The sequence below is a fragment of the Aythya fuligula genome, chromosome 5 (genome assembly GCF_009819795.1).
Source record: "Aythya fuligula isolate bAytFul2 chromosome 5, bAytFul2.pri, whole genome shotgun sequence".
Lineage (NCBI taxonomy): Eukaryota > Metazoa > Chordata > Aves > Anseriformes > Anatidae > Aythya > Aythya fuligula.
This window is the reverse complement of record NC_045563.1, coordinates 48,008,348-48,032,504: the sequence shown is the minus strand read 5'-3', so window position 1 is coordinate 48,032,504 and position 24,157 is coordinate 48,008,348. Positions and strand designations below refer to the sequence as shown.

Below are 24,157 nucleotides of genomic sequence, written 5' to 3'. Positions count from 1 at the left end.
CTTAAAAAAACATATCACACAATAAGCCCTCTTCAGAGTGGGTCTCTTGTGTCCTTTAATCCGTCATATAGGATCAGAAGTTGTGAGCGTGGGGTGAAGATACTGGCTGAGTTGTAGTTGTTTAGCATTAATAGTTGCGTGTTATTTCTGTTAGTCTTGTCCACTAATAAATAATAAATATGCTTTTTATAAAGAATAACATCACTTTGCAGAATTTACTGGAAATATAGTTAGTGAATCAGAAATAATTAAATGAAAAAAGAGTGGTAAATTATTCTTTAATCACTTTATATGCAACATAAATGCCAAAGTAAAATATGCAATACTAATAGCTACTTAATGGTCATGCAAGATATAATGCAGCAGGGAAATAATTGCGAATGAATAACCCGTACTGGAATCTTCTTTTTTTTTTTAGGGAAAAAAAAAAAAAAAAAAAAAAAAAGCAAGACAGTCACATAAGTTCTTACTGTACAAGACTATAAAATAGATTGGAATATGGTATAATCCTACTGTGCTTAGCTGAGCAGAAAAGTCACTTACTGTAATCTTCATGAGAGTCTTTGAACTCTTTGGTGGTCAAAGGCATACTCTTGGGCTTCCCAGTGTCCATAACCTTGCTTTTGATAGAGGGAGAAAATAAATTGCGCACTTCTTTGTCCCTAGCTGCAACTCCATGTTGCACAGCAGATCACATCTTTCAGCAAATGCTGTTTTCAAATAGTTGCATGCATACAACTGAGTAAATGAAGATCTGAGCGTGTATTCAGAATATGCAAGAAACTACGCACGTTATCTTAAACACAGTCACACCTCAAAGGTATGAAGAGTATAAATAGCAAACATCTTTAATACAAGGGTAGATCCTCAGGAGGAAATACTATTTTCTGTCAATGACACTGAAGTTTAGGTATTGTCAATGTAAGGAGGAATTTGAATTCCTTCCAATTATTCTCATTTCTGAGTTGATTTGCTGTTATTACAACAGAATAAACCCCAAACCCTGAAAACTACTACATACAGTCTATACAGTCTGTAAAATGGAAAAAATCCTATCTAGTCATCCTTGTTCTTCCTAATACAATACTTGCAGCAGTGAACCATATGTGAAGCCTAGTGAAGAGGTTTCAAAAGGTATTTTATGTCTTAGTATACTCAGGGCTAGCTGATGCAAGAACCAGTGAATCCTGAGAAGGGGCAGTGGCCTCAGAGCACTCTGGAGGTGTCCTGAAAGGCTCAGTCCTACCTGGCTGCTCTTTGCTTTTCACCCTCTTTGTGAAAGACAGAAAATACCATGTATTAGCTCTTAGTAGCCTTAACAAGCTTTTAAAACATCAGGAGACTATTGGTCTGGGAAAATCCTGAGTCCTGGCTTTTCTGACTGTTTGTTGAAAAAACTACCCACAAAGATTAAGAAAGTCCTTCACCATATAAACTATGGCTGTGGGAAGGGTAAGATTTTTATTTTTTTTTCCACCAGAAATTCAGATTTAATAGTATGCATTCATGAAATAATTAGAATCTGTCCTGATATCAATGTATTTTAACTGCTAATGGACAAATTGACTAATGAAATACCCTCTGCGTTTAACTTTATTTTATTTTTTTTATGTAACTTCATATTCAACCAGTATCTGCAATAATAATCTAGTTTTACTGTGATTCTAGGACTGCCCACAGTACTCAAGGAGTGGGCATACAGAGGTTTTATATAGAGATGAAATTACGTTCTTTGTCTTGTTTTCTTTAGAGCATAGTTTTGCTAAGCAGTTTATGGAGATAGTTTTATAAAGTTTCAAATCAAATGGGCAATGGGTGATGTCTCTGAAATGTCATGTGTGTAGTTTTACTTGCTTGGTTTATTGAACTTTTCATTTTTAGGAGCTCACAGGGATTTTGTGAGGGTTTATTTGTGATTTGTTTGTTTCTATCCTTTTTCACACAGACAGCATTGATATTTTAGTCCTGGTGTCACTCTTGGTTTCTTTCACATGAAGATGTCCAAAAAAATCACATTATTGATTTTGTAAGAATGTTTGAAATATTTCTTCATAAACACACAGTGTCTGGAATGGAATTGATTTTCTTAAAAGAAATGCCCAGATCTCATTAGTTGTTGGCTGTTACAGTGTTGTTACTACTGTTATGTACTGCAGCTTGGAGGAAATCCCTGCTTGCTCCTGAGCACTACAAAGACTACAGTGTGGCAATCCACACCTTGTGCAGCACTGTGCACATCCTAATAAGTTTTGCCGCTTCTCATCCTAAGAAGTGTTGTGTGCAGGTGTTATTTTCTTTAATTTCTGTCAGTTGCTAAAGGTATGTATTGTAAGCTACTCTCAGAATGCAGATGTGGAGGGGAAGTTGTTTAGCTGCACCTCAGCAATTCTATATGAGCACAATAGGAGCTTTGAAATGTGTTGGTATTTATAAGGAAAATATTGTATGTGTTAATATTGTCAGCACTGAAAGCCTGCCTATAGTCTGCTTAGCAGCTATAGAGCAACATTCTGCATCTGCAAAGCTGGTTCCTCAGACTGGCAGTTGGGTAAGGAATCTGAAATGGCCAACACGGAACATAAGACAAGATTGCCTGGTGTTCACACTACCCTTGACATTTGGCACATTTACCAAAGGCATATGGCCACTCAGCTCGTAGCTCAGGTGAGGAAAATCTAGCAAGCCCTTAAGTAATGTGTCTGCAGTTAAGATAACTTCTAATTGTACTTCATGCAACTATGCCTCATCTCCTTTCATTACTGTTGTTTCTTCCAAGTGGTTCTTCTTGCTTCTGCATGCTAAAAATGCCAGAAGTTGCACCTACTTACGCAGGAAATGTACTAGAAAACTAACACAGAAAACAGAAGTTTTCTAAAATGTCTTTAATGTCTCCTTCTTCCAGAGGAGGGCAGCTTAAAATGTTGATCATGTTCGTTCCAAATATCCATAGTAAATGTGCATTTAAATTGAACTTGACTTATGAAATCTACAGGAGCTTTCTCACCTCTGTAATTTGTACTTTCTACAAAACTGATGAGACCTCTTCTCCTCTCCTGCTAATTTCTCTTCTTCAGTTTTTTGGTAAAGTCCATTTCATTAGGCTTCTGATTACATATTTAGGAAACTACTAATTCCTTTTTTTGGCTAATGACCATTCTGCTTCACTTTATCTTGGAGTGAAATGTATGATGGCTTCTGTTACATCAGGAATAAAACAGATGGCCTTTGCCACAACATCGGGGGGGGGGGGCTCAGATCTCTGAAGCTTATTTAGTAAAGTAAATATTGGTAACATGAAATTAGATTAGTTGCTTAACTAAGAATGTCTCTGGATTGAAGACTACCCATTTTGAGTGTTTTGTATCTATAGGCAGAATTAGAAATAGCTATGGATAACTAGCATTTCAGTTTATGACATTTCTTTGGTAAAAGTCTTTGAGCAAGAAATGTTATTGCTACTTTAGTTCTGGGAGGAACACCCTGCTGATCAGTCCTGAAAACACCCATGTGGAGTTGGCCTACTGCTCTCAGCATTTAACATCTGTCAATTGAGTTTGTGATTGCAAGTCAAGAGAAATGAGGCCTTCAAGTTTAAAAAGAAAAAACAAAACATCACTCTGAATCTGTGGTAGTTTCCATAAGCATCCTATAGAGGTCTGAGCTTTTGTAGAAGTATATGTATGGAGTTTTATTAATAATCTGAGTTATTATTATAATCATTTTTTTGATAACAAAATGCACTTAAAGCCGGTGAAACTAAATTTAGTCACAAATAATAGACTGTGAATAGCAAGTCTACCTTTAGCTACCTTATTCCTGTTTCCCATTTCTAGATATGGCTTTTTCAAACAATATTATCATATTTTTTTGACACCATAATGTTAATGAAATGACATTATCGAAGTTGTCAACTTCAGATTATGTGACAGGGAAGAAGCTTATTTAAAGGCATTTATATGTCCTTTCTCTCCTAAAATGACTGTAGTGTTATATGTATGCCAAAGACTTGTAGTGCTCTGGTGGTCCTGTAAAGAGTAATTAGCCTGTGATGTATTAAAGCATAATTGTTTAATCAGTTCGATCATTTTGAGTGTCAAAAGAACTCTTCAAATCATTATCACTGTTAAGTGATTATTTCTTGTACTGTCTGTGTGCTGGATTGTGGTAAATAAAATGGAACAGGATTTATTTATTTATATATTTATTTATTAAGATACAGAGAGAGAGGATTAGATTTGCATGGTTTCTTTGAGGATTAAGTTTGAGTATGTTGAGATTCAATTCATATGTGAGAAAGAGATAAGGAGAGAGGGAAAATGGTGAGAAGAGGGAGTATGATTATCAGGTACAGAGAGATGGCTAATCCAGGTTGGTCTAATATACTCAACTATGTTTTTTAGAATGGAATGGAATAAACATCTTAAGTACGTAACTCAGTTAAGTGCATCCCATGTTTGAGACACCTGTACAGAACAAAAATTCACTGATTCAACATCTTTCGTTTCTTCTTCTCTCTCCGCCCCCCCCCCCCCCCCCCCCCCCCCCCTTTTTTTTTTCCTCCATTTTACTCTGTCAGATTTCTGAAAAAGTTTTTATCAGGTCAAGGCAACATTTTCAGTATAGTGTTGCAAGCTTTAAAGTGGTTTTTGGAGGTTCACTGAGTCAAGCCTTTTAAACTACTTTTCTTTAGGATGAGGGAAGAAAAGTGTATTCCATTTCAAGAGAACCCCATCACTCCCGATAGGTTAATAGGCTACAGAATTAACTCTCCATTATCTTCTTCCTCATTTTGCTGGTGAGAAACTCTTCTAGTCTTCAATGATTTACAGAACTGTGCAGTCTTCTGGGAGCCCAGGCTGCTAGCCCACTTTGCTGATTTGTCCCTTTGGTTTGAGGCACCTGTACGTGATAGCTCAGAGGTTGGCCTCTTCCCGTATGATCAAGGATCAATTCTAATTACAGCTTTTCCCTTTCTTGGGAAAGCTGTAACCTACAAAGCTGACTAGCACTCCCCATTCATTGGCCCTCTGGAACAGACCACTGAATTCTTACGTTTTCAAGAAGGGAATATTTTGAAACCTCCAGTTGGTCATAGACTTTTTTATTTTAAAGTATCTACAGTTGTAAAGAAGTATGATGCGTAAAAGCTGAATCTTCCCTGAGATCATTAGTCCTCTTCCAGTTAACCATTAAGTTCAGTGGGGATTGTTGTTACTGATTATATAAAGCAAAGATTATGCACAGAGATGTGCTGTTGCTGGACAGAGTTAATGGTGCTCTCTACTGAAGTACGACTGATGCATAGATACAGAGTTGGTAACTGCTGACTCTGTAATGTATCTGAATTCCTGTTTTCTTCTCTTGCTAGCCCTCCTTGTCGGTCTGCCTCCAGGAATGTTTTTTTTTTTTTTTTTATGTGGCTAATATGCCCACAGTATTTGATTTCTTCAGTTATAATATTTTACAAATCTCATAACTAAAAATCTCATAAGTACAAAGATGCAACATAATTAGTTTTTTCTTATTAGTTTATAGGCATTAAGCATGATACATAATGGAGTTTCAGGAACATATCAGTCTTAAGAGAATTCCTTTCCATATTGCTACTTGCTTCCAAGAATTAGTCATTTAGACTTACAGAAAACATCTGGAAATGTCTTTTGCCATTCCTGCTTTTTTGGCCTTTGGACATCTTAGAAAATATGTTTTGACATTTCTGTAAAAGTTAGCAAATGTACATTTTTATTGTTAGACTTACAGACTTAAAGCTTGAATGCTTTTTCAGCTGAACTACTTTAAAACAGGTTTATTGCCTTCCCTTTGTCTTCCATGGTAATCTTTGGCATGCTGTTTACACTCCCTGTGCCTCAGTTACTTAATTCTCCAAATTGCAATGCTATTCTGAGGAGAAATACCCTGAAGATTTAGACACTCATAGTGACTTTATGAATGTTGAGCTACAGTAATGAGTTTCTCTTTTACTATTCATAGCAATCATTTCTGTGATGATCTTCACTTAAAGTCAGAAAATATCATCTGACTGGTATTATTTGAGCTGATTGATATATATACATATATATATTTGTAATACTTACATATTCCTACAATTGCATATTCAAATATTCCAAATCTGTGTATCATAATATGCTCTTAGCTTTAATTGTTACTTAAGTGAGAATGCATTTTGAACAATAAAAGGAGAAACAACTATTCAGTTAATTCAATGTAAAATATAAAGCCATATAATCTTCTAGTGATCGGTTCATGACATTGTATTCGTAAGGGTTTCAAAGTGTGTTATAAATAAAACTTTTAAAGGGTATGCCTTCTGTCATAGAAGAGTTTTTAAATTTTTACTTTGAAAAGCATTTTACTGTCACTTTTAAAATAAGTTCCCAATCTAGATTGGACTAAAAGTTAGAAAATGAAACTTGAAAGGGTCTAGCTTGAGATGTAGATAAAAGATTGTCACATTTGAGAAGGAAGACCTACTTTCTGCTGCTTTTATGAAGACTTCAGCAAATGAAGAAAAGACATTTAAGTGCAAGCGTTGGAGCTAACAAACTAAAAGCTAACCAAGGATAATATGTAGTCAAGCTGACTTTTAACACGATCTTTCAACGTTCTTAATTTACACGTATGACCCCTCTTTTTCTTCAAAATTTGAAATTGGTCAATGAAATTGAACATGTATGTTAGTTATCACATATAAGATATAAAAGATAGCACTATATTTTTCTATGCATCCAGACAATGCATTCACTTTTTTTTTGTAGTCTAATACATGAACTACTTCTGTGTAATTTTTTCATGTACCTGTTTTTACCTTCCTCTTCAGAAGAGTCACAGTCACTGAAAACGTGAAAACAGAAGGAGCAAAGACAATTTATCTGCCACTTTTCTAATACATTGCTTTAGTGTCTAATCTGCCGCCATTTAAAAGGTCTACCCTAAATGAGGAGTAACTGGTTTTGAAAATGTTGATATAGAAGTAAATAACAAGATGCACTTTCACCACATTTTACCTCTCCCACTTCTCATTCTGGCATTTGAGAAACTCAGCTAGTCCAGGGATGAACTGGTAAATCAAGAGCCATTTTTATACTTGCTTTTGCAAATACTCCATATGTGAGCTTCATATCAACCTGGGTCCAGGTCACGCTCTCCCTTTAGGTACGTTTAACCAATTTCAGGTAACTGATACCTTGGAGTTTATTTTATTATTTAACTGGTGAATTACTTTATCTGTATGTTACCTTCAAAGTCAAGTTCCTGTCACTGGCAGTTCAGTTTATTATTTGACTACTGTATTTCACTTTTTCTGGTTTGCACATCGATAGCCTACAGTAATGCAAGTGCTTGTGCTTAGTAGCTTTTGATGGACTAGAAATTTATGCTTCCTTAATCACATATTCATTAATATCCATGTGTAGTAACTGTATTTTCAATCGGCACATCTTTTAAATACACAGATGTATTTAAAAAAAAGCCAGTTACCGCCCATACTTCCAGGTTAGCATACAAAACCCTTGCACTGCACTAGTATTTGTCTTATACGGGTAACAAAATGCCAGGGATGTGCAGTATACATATATAAAATGACATGAACTTGCTGCTGAGATTCATTAGACTTGACTATTCTGCAGTTGTAAATCTTCCCATAACTGCCGGAATGAGAGAGTGAAGCTATGTAGAGAGAAGAAAAAAAAAGGAGTTGTAATTAAAAATTGAAATGCTTAAAGGAGAGCCTGTAGGGTAGCCAGAGACAGTATCTGAATGGCTGAATTTAAAACCTAAGGTATATTTTTTCTGTGGTTTGATTAATGGCAGATTAGGAGTAGTGTGCTGTTACGCTCTTTATGAGTAAGGTTTGGAACAAGCAGTGCCAGGTTAGGTCCTGGCCCTGAGCAGGATCCAGTCTACCTGACAGACTCTTACATGTCTTGTTTGCTTCATTGTTGTTCGCTCCTTCCCATAGGCCCATTCTTCTCCCAAGTAGTTTCTGTTGATGCTCTTCCTGTCTTGTTTCACACCGCTTTCTCTGCCAGCGTTAGTCTAAGCTGTCTTTCATTTCCCCCATTCTGGGTTTCCCATTGTATGGGTTCAAATTTAACTAATTAGATGTTATTTCCAATGGTGGCACGATGGAAAGGAGAACCCTGAGCTTGTAAGAAAAACTGGTTCTATGCCTCCTGAGTGCTTGCTTCACTGTATGTATTCAGTACTTGAGGGTAGATGGGGAATGCTTAGTTGTGGATTGGAAATAGGACTTGCACACATCAGAGACTTGAGTGCAGTTAAAAATTTAAGAGGTCTTTTCCTCCAGAAAAGTGCTTCTTCCTTCTCAGGTCCTACTGCCTGTGGTCTAACTGCAGTGTTTGTTGGCTGAGATCACAATAATTTCAAGTAGACTTGTCAAATGTGTTAGTGGTAGCACGTTACTGGTATACATACATGTAGCATAGATGCTGCATCTCAAATCTGTGCTTCAAAATTTCAAACAGCGCTCTTTATTCACTTGCCTCACTCATATATAATTACAATCGTTTGGGAGACATTTTCTGTAAAACCTAGCATAGATTATAAGAACTTGCAAAACTGTCCTTACAATCCCAAAACTGGATCTTTTCAAGGTTGCCCAGTGTTTCCACTTACGAGTAGCACTACAATAGTTCATTCTTCAAGAGTGAGGGAAGGGGCAAAATAATCCTTTTGTCATACAGTTCAAGTAGTCTGGAAAGACTCTTTGCCTTTATGGCAAAGCATTTGTTCATACTCAATAGCACAGTCTCTGCTGCAGATCATTAGATGTTTTCCTATGTGATAAGAGGTAGGAATGCATAGAGTGCAAAGCAGCAAGAGGACAAGAAAGCTAGCTGACATGGATGCCAAACTGCTCGTGTGCCTGCAACGTGGACCAGGTGAGATGTGCACACTGTGGGACAGAGGTGAAACATCAATAGAGTCTCAGAGGATCGGTATGTGCAGTGTAATACAGCCTAAAGTACTCACACACAGACAGAAGAATGTATGCCATTACTGCTGTATACTATTCAAAGTTAATTTGGGTGCTGAATTGCAATTATCTTTGTAAGTACAGACCTACCTATCCTACCTATGCCTGACGTATGCCCTGGTTACAAATACATGTTTAGTAACACATTAACAAGACTTTATATTTACATTTTTTTTTTTTTTTTTTCCCAAGGATCATTAGATCTTTAATACAGATCAAAGGATTCACTTCCCTATTGCTCATCAAAATAACTAAAGTGAAGTGTCTTTGATCCATAATGGAACAACAAGTTTTCATGTACACTGAATTTTCACTGCAAAATAAATGTGTTATTAATTACATTTGTGTTTTGCAATTGATATGGTCTGACTTCATTGTGTGCTTGTTACATGAAAGGTATTTTTAATGCATTTTTTATTTTTTCCCCTCTTATAGGCAGTAAAAGAGTGGGTTTAAAAAAATAGAGAAGCAGTTTTGTTTTTAGAACACTACAACAATATATAGAAGTGATAGCTGTGCCACATTTCTAATAGCTGGGTTGAATCATATTCTTTTCCTCTAATGGCATGCGTAATTGCTCTAGGTTTTCAGGCGTCCTTCACCCGCACTTATTTAGATTAGTGACTGATGCATTTCCATGGAAACCTGCATCAGGGAAAAAAATCTCTTGGTACAGTGTGGAACTGAAAGGATGTGGGCTTGGAGTCTCAGCCTGTAACTTGTGTGAAATAAGACTTCCTGTTTGCGGTCATCTTGATTTGGGATTTCTGTTGCTGTTCTTTAAAAATAAGAATTGTTTTCAGCAGCATTTTGTACAAAAATTTAGAACACTTGTCAAATCCTACATTTCTTGAAAAGCTTCAACTTTTTAACATATTTAAGATAGCAAATTTTGAGATTAAGTGTCTGGGATGTTTTTCTTCATGAGGATGCAGAAGCATACAAAACTCAAGTCAGCTGGTTAGAAACAATGGCTGAAAAGTCAAGATCTATGAAGAGAGTTCATTTTGGAGGTATTGTATATAGCTGTAATGAAGAACGATGTTTTTCTGAAGTGGTGGTGGGGGTAACGGTAAGATTTTGTATAGCGAGATTAGTGACCTCAGTCAGTAAAATGCTTAGAAAATATGGGTACTTTTAAAAAACTTTGTACAGTCATATATTGCTTTTCTTAATATCTGGTATGTACTTAATATGCACTGCCTAACATACGATATCTCTTTAGTAGTCTTATTTTTGATTCCTTCTTAGGAAAACTTTATTCTCTTAATTCTCAGCAATTTATCCTAATTTTTAGGAGTGGTTAAGGTTGCAACAGATCATAGACTTCTGAATGTGTTCTTTTAAAGCAGTTACTATTATCTGTCTTCAGAGTGTTGAAAGGACCGTTTATAGGTTTTCAAACAGAAATATTTTCAGATTTTGCTGCTTTTAAACTCCAGTTATTGTAATTATTTTGAATACCCAGGTAGCTTCTCCAAACCAATGGTCAAATTACAGTATTAGATGTGGTAGCTGTGGCCTGACTCCAATACCTGTGATATTTAACTTAGATTGAACAGCCATCAATATGAAGCATTTATAGGTGTATCTGTATATTACTTTCATACTTTTATTTTCTATATATTGCATATTACATTATTATTTTTATAATTATATCTGTATATAACTGTATCTGTATTTTCTGATAAATTATCACAGTTCAGTACATAATGCTCTTTCTCTATCTTCCTTAAAAGCAATGTGGGGTTCCTCCATAATTTTGCTGTTGTGATACCTTTGACTTTTGGATGCATTCAGGGGTGTGGTGAAGAAGGAGTTCTTCCTGCTGAGCAGGGAACCATGCGCATCTCAGCATCAGCTTGTTCCACCCTGATCCTCCCCTCCCTGGGCCTGTGTAAACTCCTGTACAACATTGCTTAGCAACATTCTGCTCTGCTAATCTGAGCCATTTGTTCGCACTGACTGAAATCATAATATTAAATTATAAGTTATTCTGAGGCTCTTACAGTAAAAGTTGCTGAGTATTCCTCTGCATGTCTATTGGTTTTTGGTAATGGTATCCTTTATCCACAGTGGAATTCAAACGGAAAGCACATGTGCAAAATCAAAGCAGAGGGGAAAAAAAAAAAAGATACTGAGTGAAGACTTGAAATTTTGGCTTTTACTCAATTTTTCTTTAGTGTTATCTTGTTCTTAAAGTCATCTGCATTTTATAACCTTTTAAGTACCTGTCACACCATACTTTTATGATGTTAGGTTGAGCAGCTTGAGCAAGATTTGGGAAAAGAGCTAAGAAGAGGTGCCATCTGTATAGGCAGGACAGGGTGAGAAAGTTGTCTTTTGAGACATTTTTACGAATGTCTGAAATATTCCAAAAAGGTTGAAGGAGAGGGGAATGAAAGAAAACAAAGTATTCCTATTCCTTTGCCTCTTGCTAAAAGAAAGAGAAACCAGTATGCTTCTAACTGGGCAAATGAGTCCTCCATGGAGCTGATCTAGCAGAAAGTATGAAAAACCCCCTCCTTGCATCCTGGATCAGGGCAGTCTGAGACCTGCTTGATGGCAGGGAGAGGAGGCCTACATGCAGCTGGAATTGCTAGTTGGCTGCAAAGCTGTCAGAAAGACAGGTTTGAAACTACTGCATGTGTTAAGGAGAGTTATGGTGAAAATGGTTGGGATGTTCCTTGAACTTCTCACATGTCTCTTGTGTGCAGCAGATGACTGCTTCTCATGTATTCAAAATGTTACCTGTTATTGATGTGTGAGGATTTGACAGGTCGTTGTTCTTGAATAAAGCTGGCAAGGCTTTGGATTTGAATGAGGCTTCTGCAAGGGAGGAAATTAAAGGGAAATGTTTGTGTCACCATTGTTGATAAAAGTCCATAGTAACTCTTGCTGAAACTTGCTGTACATGAAAATTAATGATATTTAAAATTGAATAGAAGAATGGCTTTTCAGGGACTGTTTTTGCTAATGCAGCCCAAAATAGTTCTCCATCTGTTCTTTCCACCTTAGGGTGCAGAATGACCTTCTTCAAAGCAGTTGGTTATCTTGTGTGATTGTACAGCCTGCGTGCTGTAGACTAGACCACAGCTTCTGCCACACAAACCAATGCAGTTTCTTCACAAACTTCTAGTGGAGTCTCTCTAAATCTAAAGCAAAGTCACTGAAGGCTATCTGCTACACTGTAATAATATTAAAAAATAATATTTCTACGAGGTTAAAATTCAGGTTCTTTTGGTATATCTGTAACTGTGTGAAAATGATTGATAAAAATGTATTTTTACACTTCCTAACAGGTGACCATGACCATACTGATCCAGCTTCAGTTGGCTTTGGCTTGGCCTAAAGCTGCAGAAGTTTATCTCTTTAGAAGAAGTAAACAAAGTCTACTACAAGTTTAGAGGGTGGTGATAGCTATGAGAAACATAGCATTTAATTAATAAATGAGATAGATGTCAAATTCTAAAATATTACTTGGGTTTTGTTTTCTTTTTAATTTATCTTTTTCAAGGATTTTTTTTCTTTGGGTTTTCAGCTTGGGTGTGGATAAAAAGAAGGCTTCTTCCCTGTATGTATTAAAGATTGATTTTTGTTTTCCTTTTTCCTTTTTTTTTTTTTTTCTTTTTAGGGCTATAAGTAGAAATATAGGTAAACTGAACATTGTGTTAACATACCAGCACTGAGCACTACAAAGTCCTCACTTTGTTCACTTCACACCCATAAGCCTGTTGTCTCTGTTTGCAGTGTGCTGGTTTGGGACTTCAAATGGCCTCTGCTGCTCACAGACAGGTATTCTTGATTTAAAATGAGGGACATTTACTGAAATACTGAGGTTAGTGTTTGTTAAGTTAGTCTTTGCATTAAATAAGGCATGTACAGAAGCATTGGAAGACAGGGATCACAAAATTAGCATTCACTGAGTGTGAAGAGTAAAATTGCACTGTTGAGCAAACTACTAAGTGTCATGCGACTCCTGCTCTTTGTTACAGGCCATCATTCTGGATTAAGCTGCTGCTATTAGTCAGAGCACTAAAATGATTCGCAAGAATATTTTCAGAAAAATATGGAATAAGGTGTTATGATTACAAACTTTGGTGCAACAAATCAGTTCCAAAGAATTGGATCATCACACCACCTCAGCTTTGTAGTTGAACAAGCCATTCTGACCTTCAGGATAAGTAAAATGTTTGCAACAGATGATATTGCCAGCTGGCAACAGACCAAGATTTCTGTGTTCCATCTAAATTGGAAAAATGAGTTGCCTTATTACATGATCAGGGCAATTTGAAATCAACAACAAGAACTATCCACAATAAAGGATTAACCAAAATGCATTTAAGTTGCTTCATTTTGGACCAAATTTCATAAAAGTGGGCTGTTTTAGCAAAAATGTAAATATGTTCGAATGAATCAACTCCATGCTCGGTTACTAGAGTCTCCATGGTCTCTTACTAGCACAGGTCAACATCCATCTCTTCACAAGCAACAAAGTCTGTAAAGTCTAATAAATCTTGGGGAAAGAGAGAAAAAAATGTCCTCTCCCAATTCCTCTCCTTTGATGACATCACCCAGACCCGTGTCTGTGTCTGTTCCAGACACTGAGTAATTTAATCCTCCGTTTCAACTGGGACCATGGACACAAAGCTGCCTTGCAGCATCTGCAAGCAGTAGGCTGATTAACTATTCTGCTGCAGATGGGTCATAAATGAGGGGCACAGGGAATGAAGACCTGCAGAAAGCCCCAGGATAGCTTCTTAGGGAAAGATCAAGTGATCACTACAGTATTTTGGAAATATTCTGCAAATAAAGGAAGAGCCATGCAAGAATAAACCCCTGTCTGCTGTGCCTGCTTCCCAACGGGTTATCAACAGTTTGCATAACAAAGGGAAGACCTAGTTCTGAAATAAAATCTACCTCAGAGATTTGCCTCAATGTTAATGCACATATAACTTTGCTTCTTCATAAGATGAAAATACAAACAGATGAAGTTATGTTCTCAGTCAGATTTAAACTTTAGCAACAGAATTGTGTCCATAGCTGGTGATCTTGTTACAAGAATACTGATTCCCCATATTCAGCTCTGTAAGCCTTATTAAGTTTAAGAGAGTAAGAAGCAAATGTTTCAGCAACTGTTTGCTATTTTTTCAGTGTAAGTGAGCTTTTTGATAAATTATAGGGAAAACTAATGACATGGGAAACCACAGTTCTTAAACATAACCCCCCTCTCCAAGGGATCTAACTTGCATATTTCAGTTATTAAGGCTTCTCTTGCAAGCAAACGTGCTGATTCGGTACATTGATCAGCCATTTCAGCATCCTTTGTGAGTAAGCTAATTCACTACGTTCCAGCTAATCTTTCTCTGAGGATGCATGAGGGAATCAACATCAGTCTTCCTTTCTTTTTTAAAGAAGTTGGCAGGGTGAAGAAAAAAAAAAAAAAAAAAAAAAAAAAAAAAAGCAGGGGCATCCAAGGATTTGCTATTCCAGTCAAGGAGTCATCCTTGAGACATTTTTATGCCTATTCTCAAATCTGAAAACTTCAAATACCACATAAGATTTGCTATTTCTCAGCTTCAGCTGAAAGAAAAATTGGCTGAGAACATCACGTGAACTGAATACTGAGATTTTAAAAAATCAACAAGCTTAAAAAAAGTGAATTATGAATTAAAGTTTTTCTTTAGTTTACCATTTATAATGCTTTCATCAGATTTTTTTTTCTTGATAATGATAGTTTACCCCATTTAATGAAGCAACAATATTATTTCAAATTTCCAAAGGCATGAAAAAGACAATTGTAGTTTCTTCTGAATTCTTGGGTGGTACATACCTGAAGATTTGCATTTCAAGAATTTTAATACCCCTTCAACAGAAGTAGGCTTTGTTTGCATTCACTGAATGTAAATCATATGAATTTGTTATTCATTCTAGCTTCAAAATTGCACATACTGATATTCAGGAGGGAGGGAAGTCCTGGTTCAGCTTTTAAATACAGCACATTGAGGGGATTGTTCTCTGATGCCTTCAATGCACCAACTTCTGGTCTTAAAAAAGAAGGACCCTATGTTCAAATATTTAGAGAGAAATTCAAATTTAGTGACAAATTTATCTTTCTGGTTCACAATTTTACATTTTTACGTAGATGTTCAGAATACAAGACATCCTGCTCTGCTTGATTTGGAGGAGAATCCCTGAAATTTTTTTTACACCTCAAATGACTGTTCAAAGAAAGAAATATAAAATATGTTAAACTATTGTATTATAGGTCTGAAAAACCCTTCTGCTTTTCAAAATCTTACTGTACAAAATTTTGTGGAACATCTCTGTTTTGATGAATCTCAGTTTTCTATCCTGGAAAGGGAATAAGGAAATGGTTTTGCTGAAAAGATTATTGAAACTTTACCATATGTGATATGAATGACCTCTTCTCTTCTCTTCTCTTCTCTTCTCTTCTCTTCTCTTCTCTTCTCTTCTCTTCTCTTCTCTTCTCTTCTCTTCTCTTCTCTTCTCTTCTCTTCTCTTCTCTTCTCTTCTCTTCTCTTCTCTTCTCTTCTCTTCTCTTCTCTTCTCTTCTCTTCTCTTCTCTTCTCTTCTCTTTTCTCTTCTCTTCTCTTCTCTTCTCTTCTCTTCTCTTCTCTTCTCTTCTCTTCTCTTCTCTTCTCTTCTCTTCTCTTCTCTTCTCTTCTCTTCTCATTAATGTGTCTGTTATCATGAAAATCTCTTGTTACTTAAAAACAAAATGCATACTGAACTAACAATGTGTTAAATGAGTAAAAGTATGAAAGTTGTGCTTACAATACATTTTCCGTGGAAGGAATAGGGTGACTCTTCTATGCAAAATTCTTTTGGCTTTTGAAATGTAACATTTGTTTCCTTAATACATAGTTTCACACAATCTATATATTATGTTATGACCTAAATCTAAGATTTACAAAGCTTTACTTGTGCTGTACCTGATAGTAACAAAGCGGGTACAATTTGCAGTCATTGGCCTTTTTGTGAAGCAAGGGGTTACTTTAATTATGGGATCTGTCTTTCATTAATCTGGTCACATAAAATGGCACTTTTCTGACCAGCACATAATACAGTAGTGTTTATCCCACAGCAGCACAGACTTTTGAAGCAAGACGTGCTTAGTTAATTCAATAAATGGGAAACACAGCTTGAGCCGAGCTTTTGGGACAAGAATGTCCACTATGTTAGCTGTTTTTGAGATGTAGTATCCAACAGACCTGCTGCCTATTTCACACGTTGCTTCCTCTACAGTAGAATTAATTCAGCATCATTTAGTATGGCAAATGTTTTGAATGTGCAAGTTATTGGAATAGAAACATAAATGATATCCACTGTGACATTTTCAATCCCATATAATTTTTTCTCGACTTTTTTTTTTTTTTTTTTTTTTTTTTTTAGGGTCAACATTTTTTGTGATTTAGGTCAATTTTAGGAAAGGCTATATGGTACTATCTTATTCCAAAATAAGTGTATAGAAAATGGCTAGAGCAAGTGGACATCTATTAACGTTACTTACAGTCTGTGTATGTGGCAGTAACAAAGAATTTCAGACCTCTTTCCTCAGCTTTGAATAACTTTGGTCTAACCCTCAACATAAATAGCCCTGAAAGCATTTTTGCCCAGGAAATGTAAGAGGGGTTAAAAAAGTGAAAGCCTTAGCCTCTTGCTACTGCTGGGTGCTGCTTTCTGTCAGCTGCATGCCAAGTGCTGTACCTGGCCCTCTCTTAGCGAAGAGCATCTCCAGCTCTCTCTGTGTCCCTTGAAGGTGCTCTTGGGGAAGGAGAAAGAAAAGCTGCATGTTTTCGGATGGTGCTAAGTCATTTGACTTGCTGTGGCCAGCTGAGCACCAAAACGAAGGATTCTAACTTGGCACCAATGCCACGCCAATGCCCCACCAGCTGAGGTGGTTGTGTTTCCAGTCCTTGGGTCAGCCTGTGCACGTGCCGATGGCTCGAAGCCCTTCCTTCCCGCAGGGCTGGCAAGCGGCCCGGTAGCGTGCCCGCCGGCACCGCAGCCCCGCACAGTTTCCTAGGAAACACACAGCCGCCCTGCGAGGAGTCGCAGGGGAGAGAAGAAATGAAAGCAGCTGCTTTGGGATTTCTTTCCCTAGCTCTTCATGCTTCTAACCAATATCAAGTATGTAAGCAAGCTGCTACGAAGAACAGTACCGGTGTCTGTTGTAGTGTGCTTACAAGAGTTACGTGCTAATCATGAAAGACACAGAGCGAAAATTGAGGTATCTATCTGTGTGGGTTAGAGTCCAAATTTTATTTCTTCCTTTTAGTGTCAGCAATATTCAGCTTTTGATAATGCTATCTGTAGGCACTGCTGGAGTCCTGTGGTCAGTTATGAGGCTAACACCAGGAAGCCGCAGGGAAGTCGTATGCATATTTCTCAGTTGAAGAAAACTATCATTCCTTCTGAGGTGGAAGAAAAAAAGAATATGTTTTATTTCTGCATCTTCTCAGTGATCACCTTTCTTTGACCCTAAAAATCATATTCAGAATGTCACGATTTGAGTCCGTTGCATACTGAGAAGTCTGCAACATTAAATGTTTCTTATAAAGAAAAAGCTAAGGTTTTATTATTTCTATTACCCCTGTTGCACAGTGCAAAGGGCTTATTTCTGCTGCAACTCCATTGGTTTCAGTGGTAAATGGACCAGGAAAAAAATGGCCACATTATTTTGTTCCTTGTAGACTCTCTATGGCTGTCATGCTAGGACTCAGGTTGCTCCTAGGTGATGGTGTATTAATTGATGTGAAGAAAGTCTCTTAGGCAGTGTTTTGTTTTGTTTTGTTTTGTAGCAGAAAGTCAGGAGATTTGTGGTAATGATGTGTTCCTACAGAAGATATTTTCTGTAGCTGTAGAGAAAGCCTTGCCTTTTGCATAAAATGCCATTTACTCTGTGAATAACAGTGTGGTACTTCGAGGACAGAGTTGTTAGCTGTGACCTTGTCCTGGTGCTTCGTACCCAGGCATGTCCTGTTGCTGTATCCTAGAAATGATGAAGGCCTGTAGAGAGAATCTGCTAGCTAACTAGAGATAATAGAAACAAATGTGTTGGAGTTACAATTGGGGCTTCTCTAGAAATCTTGAATGATTCTCCTATGATCTTTTTTTTTTTTTTTTTTTTTTTTTTTTTTTTTCCCCTGATGCTGTAAAGAAAAGTAGAGCATTTTTGCAAATGCTGGTGCTTTGGTCATCCTCCTGGAATAACTTTTGAACTGGTCCAACTTCATGCAGTGACTTTTTGGCTGTGGTGACAGATACTCATCTCAGTAACAATGAAGGAATATACACATTGCTAAATAATGTTTTTCTAGACCTTTTTGTCTGTGTCTTCCTGATAGTCTTTCTAGTCTGCAGCAAGTTGAAAAAGAAATCTGCAAACATTCCACAGGTAAAGCAATGGTGATAGACAGAGATATGAGTCTTAGGTGGTCGTAACTTGCTCCAAAGAGTTCTGGTTGAAAGTAATGACCTTAGAAAACAGAGAGGACATAAGAATGCACAAAAGTCCACTGAAAGCCAAAACTAACCTCTTGGTGCTATTATACCTGTTTATTTTGTAATTCTGTTGTGAATTCATAGAAACATTTGTTAAACAATTGTTTATAGGTTCTTTGTATTCTTTAGTCAATTTAAAAAAAAAAGAAGCCTTAAAGTGGCCTTTTTTATTTTTTTTCTTTCCCCAATATCCTGTTCATTATGATGACAAATTCCTAATCCTTTCCCCTTATGGGTGTGTGTACTTATGCTGCATAATAGGACAGACTGGAATCTGAGTCAGGCTTTAGGAAAAGAAGGTAATTAAAGAACTCTAGGGCTTACACAGCAACCTGGGAAACATGCCACTTAGCCTTGAGTTCAGGGATTTGTATGGCTAATGGTTTCCCAAGTAATCCCTGTGAATATGATGGCACACAAAGAAGTGGGGGAAGGTAGAGGGATGGGAGAGGCAGGGAGCAGATACAGGCTGCAGCTAGAGTGCTGGCTTTGCAATACTAAGTAGCTGAACAAAGCTATCTGCTTTACTGTGTCTTTCCTCCCACCCACTTTGTATTCGTTAATAGCACTGAAATATCATGCTATAGAAAACAGTTTCTGCAGAAGAAACATCTGGCTCCTTAAGGCTCAAGCAGTGGCATTAAGAGCTCCAAAATATTCGTCATCATACCTTGTTCTTTTAATTATTTTTAACCGACTGCTGAAAATAGGCCAGTGGTAAACTGTAAGTGGAATCCAGTTTTAAGTTTTTCTATGTGGCTTCTGGTCATGTCTCAGGATATTAAATAGACTGCAATTCATGCAGGTCTTTTTCCTTCGTGTCACAGCACGTCATTGAATTTTGAAGCTAACCTTCTCAACTTAGTGATGAAGGTGTGACCTATAAAATTCACTGGACCCTTACAGCACATTGAGAGGTACAGCCATACAGTGAGCTACTTCAAAGCCAAATCTCTTTGAGCAGGTGTCATGTAGCCTTGGGTACCATCGCTGCTCACTACTCTTACAGCTCTTACTCTGTGAAAGGCAATGTGGTGTCCTCCAGCCCTGCAGCTACTGTGCTGCCTGGCTGAGCTTTGTTTGTACCTAGGTAGGTGCTAGGTTAGTCCTGCTGCAGGCTGTGCTCTTCTTGGCTTTTCCAGAAAGGCAGTGGGTCAGGGCAGTAGGACCTAGAGCCTGGGGTAAATTTTAGGTGTCTCTGGCAGAAAATACAGCTGGTAGGTGAATGACAAAGGGAGAGAATAAACGTAAACAAAACTATCTAGTAGGATTCATATTGTATAAGGAACTTTCTCCTTTTTTGGCCATCCTGTAGGAAGGGTGCTGGCTGGTCTTTCCAAAATCTGTGTATAGGTATATATTTCTATTTTTTCTTAGTACTTGTTAGAGGCATCTCTTGTATCTTGGAAGTACACCACTATGAAGTAACTTGCTTACTCTGTCAGCCAGCTGCAACCTGCATCTTTATTTCCAGCCATAATTCCTCTATTTGGGTGTGTACTTGTATTTATGTCTCCAGCTTGGAATATGCTGAAGTCCCACAATCCAGTTTGAGTCAGCTGTAAAGGTTAAAGCAAGGAGAGAGACTTTTTGTCAACTCTTTTTTTCACAAAGTCTGCTTCCCAGTACTTACTTCTGCACTGTGCTCCTTGATGGTGTTTAAAGCCTGTCATCCTGCACTGATGTATTATTTTTTCTCTCTGCAGACTAGCACTTGGTCATCTGACATTACATCTCAGAGTAGCAGCGTTTAACGTCCTTAAAAGTTGTGACATAGAGATGGCTTACCTTGAGGGCTTTGTCTAGTTTGGAGAACTAATAAAATCTGTTTTGATAGAGCAAGGATGGCCTTAAATGAAAAAATCCTGGGCCATGCAGATGAGAATTTCATGGTAACAAGCTAAATCAGAAACTTTTCAATTTGCTCTTTGAAGTCTGTTAGGCTAAAATTTTAATGGCATTTGAGGTCCAGCCTGTATTTAGACCAAACTTTTTCCTGCCTCAAAACCCACAGTTTCTGTATAACTATCTTCCCTTGAAAGATAAAGCCAGAGACAAAGGGTTCATACTAGAGATACTGTTCTGAGGAAAATGAATACCCTGAAATATTGTTGTGGTAAAGGTTGAGTAAGACTCAGAAAATTGATACTTTTTGAATAATAAGTTTTGTAATACATAAAGCTACTGAACAATGTTCCTTGCTCTCTCTCTCTCTCTTTTTTTTTTTTTTTTTTTTTTTTTTTGCATAAGTTTTATTCTGTATGAATGCCTCTGTTGGAAGTAAATTTGTATGTTTTTCTGTCATCTGAAGAAGAACATGACAATGAATTACCTACCTCCTGTACAATATATTTGTCCTTCCCCAAAGGTATAATTTAAATATGTACTTTGTGGTAGCCTTTCAGTGTAAGCCTTTAAGATTATGCTCTTTGCTGTGAAAACTGAAGCAAATGAATACTAGAGTAGCATCTGTATCTTTCCTGTAAGCTTGATTTATTGGTGCTCTTCTAGATACCCATTCAAATCAATAAGAAAGCTTATTTCCAAGGAAGAGAGATGTTCAGCTCTGTTGTCAGTCATCCTGTAGATACTGTTCTAAACTGAACTGTTATAGCCATATTAAACCAGTATTAGTGTTGGTGAATCTGATGGTAGAAATACTTGTGAACATAAATTTTGTGGTCATAATAGATTGATAGCCACAGGATATGGGAGCTGCTTCAGTGGGATGATGTGGGATTTTTTGGGGTGTTTTGATTTTTTTCCTCTTATAAAAGGCATAAATAACAAATTCTAATATTCTTGAGGTTTTAAATTAATTTTTGGTGAATTTGTTGTTGTATCTTTTTCTTTTGATCATCATGTTTCTGAAATAAAGAGTTTCTTTCTTTTTTGCTTCGCCCCCTGTTCCACAGTTTGTTGAATTGCTTCCTTTTGCTACATAATTGTAGTACATGTTTTACAGCACTATTTCTTGTGAGATTTGATTGATGGCAATGATTGTGGGTGCCTAGTTTTTCCCCTACCCCCTTCTCTATATGCCAAATAAAATGGCTGAAAAAGCTTTTGTTTTCTGTGTTGCGTGTGTACATTTAAACAACAACAACAATACTGGTTTGGATTTTTTTGGCTATGTTTCCAACCTGTCCAAAATGTGTTGCTTATTTTTCTTGTTTCTTTCTTCTTGTATTTTGCCTCTTAGTCCAAGGAAGTTGTTGCCTCTGAGAATGGAGTTGGGATGTTCAAACTTAGAAATGAAATGATACATGATCTACAGATTCTCCCTGCTTAATTGATGCATGTGATGTGTTAAAAGAATACCTCAGCTCCAAAGTAAAAATATTTTCAAAATTCCTTGAGACCATGTTAATTCGCTATAAATACTATAGGTTTTCTTAATTGATGTATAGCAGAAGATCAATCTTAAAATGGCAAATGAAAGCAGTGCTTGATTAAAAAGCACAGGAGTATTGTTAAATGTTCCCTTTTCTTTGTGCAGAAACACGATCAGATAGAACAAAGAAACTGTTTAGACACTACACAGTCGGATCCTATGACAGCTTTGATGCTTCAAGGTAAGATTTTTTCTTTTTGGTTGCAATCTATTTACAAAACCTTTCTCGATCTTGTTTAATTGTTACTTTTGTTTTAGAGTTTTGAGGGAAAGAGGGAAACAGATGACTAAACTGAGCTTCTAAGATATCATTCTACATCTAAAGTGTTTTTTTTTTTATCAGTTTACCCTTTCATATGGGATGGGTATGCAAAGATAGTAAACAGCAAAGAAATAATGAGTATCACTGTTGCGTTTTCATGAGTAGTGAGAGAGATCAGCATTTCACAGATGCTGTATGTTCCAGCTGCTTACACAGTCAAGGACCACTTAAGCTGGGTATTTCACAAGATCTGGCCTTCTGTATCTGTTTGCAGAATCATACTTGCTGACAGGAAAAACAAAATAAATTTTTGCAATTTGTTGTTCTGAACGATACCTTAGATCCTGAGTATTCATGATTTTTAAGCAGGTTCTTCTCCCATTACACTGGATGTACAGCTAGCTTCTGATAGGAAGGATGATTTTTAACATGCAGAATGTCAGTTAGCTGTTGGTGTCCTCTTGAGAAAACTGGTGGCATACTGGAATCTCTTACACTTTTCTCCTGACTGTCTAATTACAGCTTTTCAAGAAAAACACCTTTTTTGTAGGTGAAGAGCTCTGCAATGTGTAAAGCAATGATGGCAGAATTTCATGTGGTGCTATCTATTTCAAGGAAAAAAAAAAAAAGTTGTAACAATTGTTTTTATTATGTGATCTTAATCTTTGTTCCGAGGGTTATGCATAGTTTGTATGCAATTTGGGGCAGGAGGGTGGAGTTCAAGTCAGCTGAAGTAGTTTGGATAGCCAATACATCCTTCCTTGTTCCTGCTGGTTGGTGTGCAAAACTCTGAAAGGCAGAGTGTCTGCTTGTTGTCTGCTGCTTACTGCCTGTAAATATTTGAAAAATACATAAATCTGCAGTCCCACTGAATTGTAATTTGAATGAGCATTGCAATGTTGGATGCAGAGGGAAGCTTTGGTGACGCAGTGGGAGGGGGCAGCAGATGGTGGGTTGGCTACAATCGTCCCATTTTGGAGGGTCTGACGTTCCTGTTCAGTATACAGTGTGCTGTAGGGCATCAGTTCTGGTTACTGTGACCTGGGATAAGAGAAATCCCATTTCAACATCATGGATATTACCCTGCAATGGTCAGCCAAGTCACCAGAGCTTTTCACAGCTGGACAATGATATGATTGACTATGTAGTCTAATAATGATAAAGTCGCCAAAAGAAGCTCTTAGTCTCTACTATGAAACACATAACTGTTCTGCAAAGCAAGTTAACTGGTTACTAGTTATATTTCCAGGGAGTGGAGTTGGCTTTTTGTAAGATTTCGTGATCATAAGCACTGTAGCCTTGTCTCTATATTTCAACATTAATGGATAGAGTTGTTTCAGTAATGCTAGAAGCTATAGCCATGTTATGTTACCTCAGAGATACCAAATAGTCCTGCTTTCTAACAAAAGATGTTTTCATTTGAAAATGTCAGCTCCATTGAAACCATTTTTTTTGTTGTTTTTATTGTTGTGCTTTCTGTCTTTGTTTGTTCCTTTGATTGATTTTGTTTGTGCAATGCAACAGCAAAGCTCTCAAAAATTTACATTGTGTGATTCAGACTACAGATGAGCAGGAAAGTTTATCAAATAAAATGAAAGTTTTCATACTCCCTAATTATTGAGAAATTAGGTATGAAATATATCTACAATTGTTCCTGATTCTGTCAACAGTATCTCTTAATTGTCTGAGAAGTATGAGGGAAAGCAACAGATTCCTCCTGTCAGCTTCTGAGTAAAGTAAGATTTTGGAGAAAACTAATTTTTACAGAGACCTGAATCCCAGTGGAGCCATTTAGAAGGGTAATAATGACGGTCCAGCATTGCAACTAGGAATTGAAAGGGAAAGGTAGGAGAGAAGGTAGAATTAATGGGAAATTCCAAGAAATACAGTTGAAAAGTAGACTAGCATAACATTTTTCTCTACAAGAATTGTAAAAATAATATAAGCAAAACTAAAA

The 24,157-nt window shown here is 37.0% G+C and overlaps 1 protein-coding gene across 1 annotated transcript in view; it reads left to right on the top strand.

The window, feature by feature from the left end:
* Positions 1-24,157, top strand: part of SHANK2 (SH3 and multiple ankyrin repeat domains 2) — a 308,073-nt gene that overhangs the window by 129,254 nt on the left and 154,662 nt on the right. Inside the window, exon 13 of the mRNA XM_032187848.1 lies at positions 22,044-22,119. Within this exon, the coding sequence (XP_032043739.1) occupies positions 22,044-22,119 (76 nt within the window). The remainder of the gene's footprint in view (positions 1-22,043; positions 22,120-24,157) is intronic.